The following is a 6,029-nucleotide window of genomic DNA, read 5'->3' on the forward strand; positions in this document are numbered from 1 at the left end:
ATAAATATCCAGTTTACAATGAAATGATCTTTTTTTAGTACATTGTTGTCCAGTGTATAAAATGAAAGCATACGATAACACAGATTTAAATGGCAGACATGGAGGGATACCCAATGGGTCATTCTACATACAGGACCAAAACCCATATGAAGTGACTCTCAAGAGAACTGTTAAGAGTTACGGATATTTTAAGCCGTCTCTACTGGGGCTGTGATTTTTTCCTGATACCTAATTAAAAACATTAATAATGATGCTTTATCTGGTGTTCAATTTTCAACCCTATTAAGGCTGTTCCCATTTGGGTTTGTCATTGCTCTCACAAATAGGTCAAACCAAAGTCTCAAAGTTGGATAATTGTCGTCAGATATCGTTAACAGATACCTAAATTACCATTGTATCTTCATTCATGGAATCATAATGACGTTTCAGTCCTCCTACATCAGTTCGTGGCCAAATGGTTTTGTCATCTTAGTGATCTTTACAGCACTGTCCGAATGTTATTCACAAGTTCATTGCATTTTTTTTGTAAGAAAACTGCATGGTATTTTATTATGTGCAGTGTCATATCTTATTACTCTTAATGACATCGAAATGAAATGAATAGGATGTCAACATAATGGATTTACAAGTTTCACACACATAAAAATGTGCACAGGAAGTGGCAAACAGCTTCTTTAATAAAAATAATACATTGATGAAGGCAAGAAAGATCAGTTCAAATATCTAATACATGTGGCATATTCAGATGAAACTATATCAGCCAATGTAAATACTGAAAGGTATAAAACATGAGGTATCAACATTTTTATTTACAGTCAGCAATGTTAACTGTTGAAATGCTCAATTATAACTTTGCAGAGCAGTTTTATCTTGCTTGTCTATTTTATTGCATACTGTATGTTCAGTATGTACAGGTCTTACTAAACGGTCTTAAAAAAACTGTGCATTTTAAGGTGTATTTAAGCCCCACAGACTTTTTTATTGTAAGTGTATGAATGTAAATGCTACTTTTTGCTTGTCAACAACAACTTAGAAGTACAGTTACGAGAGGTTAGTCACATAGTTTGTACTTTTGATACACATACTGAAACAAAGCATAATTGTTAGAATTGTAAAAAATTTAAAGTAAATACATTTTTTACTGTCTTTGGCAGATCCAAAGTTTTAAGTGTTTAAAATGTTTTGCTTTGTAGGCTGTTTGCTTTACAGAGAACTGAGTTTAGAGAACCGAGGTTCCTGTTGCTTCAGTCCCTAAGGTCACCTCATTCTTCATCAAGGTATGAGACACACCTTCAGGGGTGGAGGAAAAGTTCAGCAGGTCACACTCAAAATTCTGGAGCAGGTCTAATGATAGACCTCTCATTGACTTTTCCTGTCGGTCAGGATGATTCTTCAGCTCCAGGATTGGCTCGATGGGACTTTTCTGCAGCGTCTGGGAATCAAAGGACATGCCATGGAAAAACCTCTGGTTTCGGAAGTGCTCCAGGCTGCGCAAGCGATGTGTGGGGATCTTGCAAAGAAGCTACATTCAAACAAGGTCAGAGTGTTTGTGAGATTTGAATATGTGCTTAAAATTCAATTCAATCGAGTTTTACTCTAAACTATATTACTATACTTCAATTCAAATAGATCCATGTACTGTATTGCAAAGTATTGTATTACCTCTATGAGTAGAAAGGCCAAATCTGGACTGGGGTCGGCTGGCACGTCGTATGGATGTCCAGTAACCCTGGTCAGCATCTTACAGTGGTCTGGTTCTGCAGGAACAGGAAACTAAAAGAAATACTACTTTCACCAGTGAGATCGGCAAGCCATTTTCCCTTCCAGACAAGAACTGGACATTCATACTACACATCCAACACATCATATATGCATTGCCTCTGGACACATCATACCCCTCCAGTGGCTAAACTGTAGATGAGAATACCAAGAGACCACCAGTCTGCTGCATGGCCGTAGGGGCCGCCACTCAGTACCTCAGGAGCTGTTTAATGACCAGATAATGTAATTAATGCATTCTCATTTACAGTACAGAACTAGCAGAAATTGAGATGTACGTCTTACACACATAGTATAAATATGAAAATACTACCCAGTCTCACCCATGTATTGGATTGTGCCACATATAGTGAAGGCTCTATCCCCACGCTTAAGGCGACGAGACAGCCCAAAATCAGTCATGCGAAGGTGACCTAAATCAGACAAGAATACTTAACAACTAAGCCTGTCGCTTACACTACCTTTACCACAAGCTAAATGAGACCTTTAAAATGTAGGCTGTGGATATTAAAAAACGAATATTTGTGGTCAATGTTTTGCAGAGAACGTTATGTCTGAATAATTGTACAACACAATGGTTGTTTTAAAACATTACACATTCTCTTATCTGCAGAACACAAAAGAAGATTTTTGAAAAATGTTGTTAACTGGCACTCATTGACTTGCACTGGTTTTGTGTCCAATAGAGGTCAATGGGTGCCAGTGCTGTTTGGTCACTGAAAGCCGATCTTCTTTTGTGGTCTGCTGAAGAAAGAAAATCATACAGTTTTGAAATGACAAGAGGGTGAACTATCATTTTAAAAGATGATAATAACTATAAAGAATAAAGATAAAGTTTTAAAATCTTTATTAAAAGTAGTCTATAACTATAATGAAACAGTAGATTTAGGATTAGGTCAATTTCAGAACAATATTATGTATATAATTGCATTAAAAAATATTAATTTAAATTCAAATTAAAGATAAAATTATCATATCTTGTTTTGATAGCTAATATAGATACATTTGTTATTATCTTTATAGATTTTGCTCTCGGTATGAACAATGCCTGTAGTGAGTGAAAATCAGCTTTACCTTGTTCAGTCAGAAGAATGTTCTCCATCTATCAAAAACAGAGTATGGCATTATGACAACTTGATTTAAATATTGTTAATATATATAATTAAAGAATATATACAAACATTTAAAATATGACTGAAGTTTAAAGTATTGTAACTTATACCTTCACGTCCCTATGTATTATTCCAAAGTCATGTAAAAAACCTGCAAATGAGAAATTTGTGGAAACATACCGTGTAACTTGATTGGTATTAACCTAGATGATTGCCTCAGCTACTGACCTACAAACTGTAAAACACTCACCCAAAGCAGAGCCCAATTCAGCAGCAAACACTCGAATCTCTTTCTCATCAAATCGACCCTTCAGTGTCCAGTAAGTATACAGATCCCCAGTACTGCAATACTCAAACACTAAAGACAAAAACACAAGAGTCAGAAAAAAAAGAAAGAACATCCACCGTATAAATTAAAGCTCCAAAACAAGTCCTCTCACTCAAGTACAATCTGATCATCTATAATGATACTTCTGAAAGTCCAATTATAGGCGTATGACACAAATTCAGGCTGTCACTAGGTCACAGAGGGAGATTGTTAGGAAGGGAAAAATGATCTTAATATGCCATGAAGAGCTTTCTGAAGCTGATGAATAAAGCAACAAATGGAAATGAATCGACGTGGAAAATTACTGAATTTTTAATGGTGCAGAAAATACACAGGGGCCGTTCATCTAACAATGACAATTCGTTCATCATTTATTCACCCTCATGTCAGTCCAAACATATATGACTTTTTTTTCTTCCACAGAACACAAAAGAAGATATTTTAAAGAAAGTTGGTAACCAAACAACACTGAACCTCAGTGATTTCTTGATGGACACGAGGAGTCATTTCTCAAAATATCTTCTTTTGTGTTCCACGGAAGAAAGAGTCATATAAAGGTTTTATATGACATGAGGGTGACCTGTCCCTTTTTCCTGGAATGTTTTTTTAAGAACGGTAAAATAAGGAGAGTGAGAGTAGGTTTGCAAATGACTCACTGATGAAGAGATTGTTCTGGCTCTGCCAACAGTCCCGGAGACTGAGCAGGAATGGATGTCTGACTTCTCGCTACATCATAACAGTCGACACAAAAAGAATGAGATGGAGATGAATGCAGACACTGTGAGGAAGTGAGACTAAATACTGATGGCACAAGCTAAACAAAACAATCAAAGTGTGAAATGTTAATAATGTGTGCATGACAAAGTCACTTGTTTTTTGCAGTTTTAGTAGCCCGGTGAGAACCTGATCAGACCAGATGTATATCTGACATACAGAGCAGTGTGACTCACTTGGATTATCACCTCTTCTTTTGACTGCTGGAGGACTCTGTGCTTCAAAACATCAGCTTTGGGTAAAACCTAAACATTAGTGACAATATAGATTTTGAAATGAAGAAGTGCAATATAATAACCCTCATCTTAACGAAATGATGTCAGGATAAGGTATAAAATCACCTTAATAGCATAGGTCTCATCTTTACAAAGGTCCTTTACCTTCAGTATGGGTCCAAATGAACCTTTAGCTATAAAACCAAGAATCTGAGAAGCATTTGGAAAAAACAATTACATGTTTCCCCACCCTCATGTCATACGAATTAATTGTAAACTTAAAATGACAGAAGTTGGATCAATTTGTCCGTAAGTCGACCTCAAGAATTGATTTCCGTGATGAAAAGAACAGCACATGCTGGTTGGGGAGGATTTAAAGCATGGTAGTTGGTTTGTGCTGGTTTGAGCTGATCCTAAACCAGCACATGACCATCTTAGGTCCAGCTCATGACCATCTTAAACAACCACATGAGCATCTTAAACCAGCAAAGGACCAGCTACCATGCTTGAAAACATAACCAGCACATGCTGAATGTGAATCAAATCAATTGGTTCATTGAAAAGAACTGGTTCACAATAAATCAAATGGTTCCCAAGTTAAACCTTTGTATCCTAACAAATAACTAACAGCATACAGGTTTTAAATAAAACGAATGGTTGGAAAAGAGAATAAATATTCTTTATATAAACACAATGTAGTGTGAAAATGATACTGCATTTATTGCTTTTTCTGAAGGATATTATTTTGTGGCAACTACCTGTAAGTGCACGTGTCCAGTGAACCTCTGTGGAAATTCGGGTAGGAAAACAGAAATGAAAGCTGGTAGTGTGCATCCTGGGTTTGATTCTGAGGATTGTGTTTGCTTAGAGCATCTACTTCGTCTAAACAGACCGTGATGAACTTGAGCGGGGACAGACAGAAAGCTCCGACGACAGGACATGGATCTCATATTCTCCTGTGATGCTGCTACCTGCATGCAAAGAGATAATGGTCCGAAAAAGAAACCTTTGACAATTTAAGCTGCATTAAATAATAACATTTACTTGAAAGAAAGAGGACACAAAATCTATAGTAAACAGAATAAAGAATTTGAATACAATTATGTGAATGTTTTGCGGGTGTCCAAAATAGCTACTTTCTGAGGTGCAACCCAAGCTATAATAACATATAAAAGTGCAAATTAAGATGACCTGGTTGTGTAATATTTCAAAAATGTTACTATAATAAAAGGTGATTTAAAGTACTACCAGAACTAATCAAATAGTATTATCTATTGTCAACATTTGATTTGGCCAAGGAAAAATTGCTAGTCTCATAAAGCTGCAGAGCAGTCCGATATTACATAACATAAATATATAAACGAAATGCTAAATATATAAATGAACTGACACAGTAATTACACTCGTACCTTGTTTTTACTCCCGTCGCCGCCCATCACACACGCCCATTACATCTTGTAAACAATAAATGAACTGCACGTGATAATCCAAGCGATTCTCCAACAGAAGTGCTCCAATGAAATCCGGTTTCATTCTCCACAGCTTCTTTTCGTTATACACGACACGAAGCTCTTTCAGCAGCACGCGCACGATACTACAACTGTCCAAACCATCAGGACGCGCAAGGCGTTGCTCCGCCCACTCATTAATATTAATAGATAAACACCGCTCACGTTACAGCGCTTTCATGGATCACACCAGGACCAGCATAAACATCATAATTGATTGATTGCGTAAATCCACGTGACCTTTTGTGCAGTCGGTGTCCTTCCAACGTCCTGTAGAAAATCAATGTGGCTTTCTATAGCCTACATAATGTTA

General features: G+C 36.7%; 1 protein-coding gene across 4 annotated transcripts; it reads right to left on the reverse strand.

Annotated features, from left to right (window-relative positions):
- Positions 1-388: 388 nt before the first annotated feature.
- Positions 389-5,871, reverse strand: LOC306908284 (ribosomal protein S6 kinase-related protein-like). 4 transcript variants are annotated; one of them, XM_079481015.1, is made up of 12 exons: positions 5,618-5,836; positions 4,967-5,179; positions 4,335-4,418; positions 4,170-4,238; positions 3,876-3,945; positions 3,142-3,249; positions 3,002-3,042; positions 2,854-2,881; positions 2,103-2,192; positions 1,896-1,984; positions 1,663-1,773; positions 389-1,522 (listed from the first exon to the last, which is right to left on the reverse strand). In XM_079481015.1, the coding sequence occupies exons 1-12, from the start codon at positions 5,642-5,644 to the stop codon at positions 1,220-1,222; spliced, it is 1,233 nt and encodes a 410-aa protein (XP_079337141.1). In that variant the 5' UTR covers positions 5,645-5,836; the 3' UTR covers positions 389-1,219. The 4 variants fall into 4 exon arrangements, with proteins under 4 accessions (XP_079337141.1, XP_079337144.1, XP_079337142.1 ...); XM_079481018.1 differs by having other exon boundaries at positions 526-1,522; positions 4,335-4,402; positions 5,618-5,871; XM_079481017.1 differs by having other exon boundaries at positions 661-1,432; positions 5,618-5,834.
- Positions 5,872-6,029: the final 158 nt, after the last annotated feature.

The sequence above is a fragment of the Barbatula barbatula genome, assembly GCF_947034865.1.
Source record: "Barbatula barbatula genome assembly, chromosome: 19".
Lineage (NCBI taxonomy): Eukaryota > Metazoa > Chordata > Actinopteri > Cypriniformes > Nemacheilidae > Barbatula > Barbatula barbatula.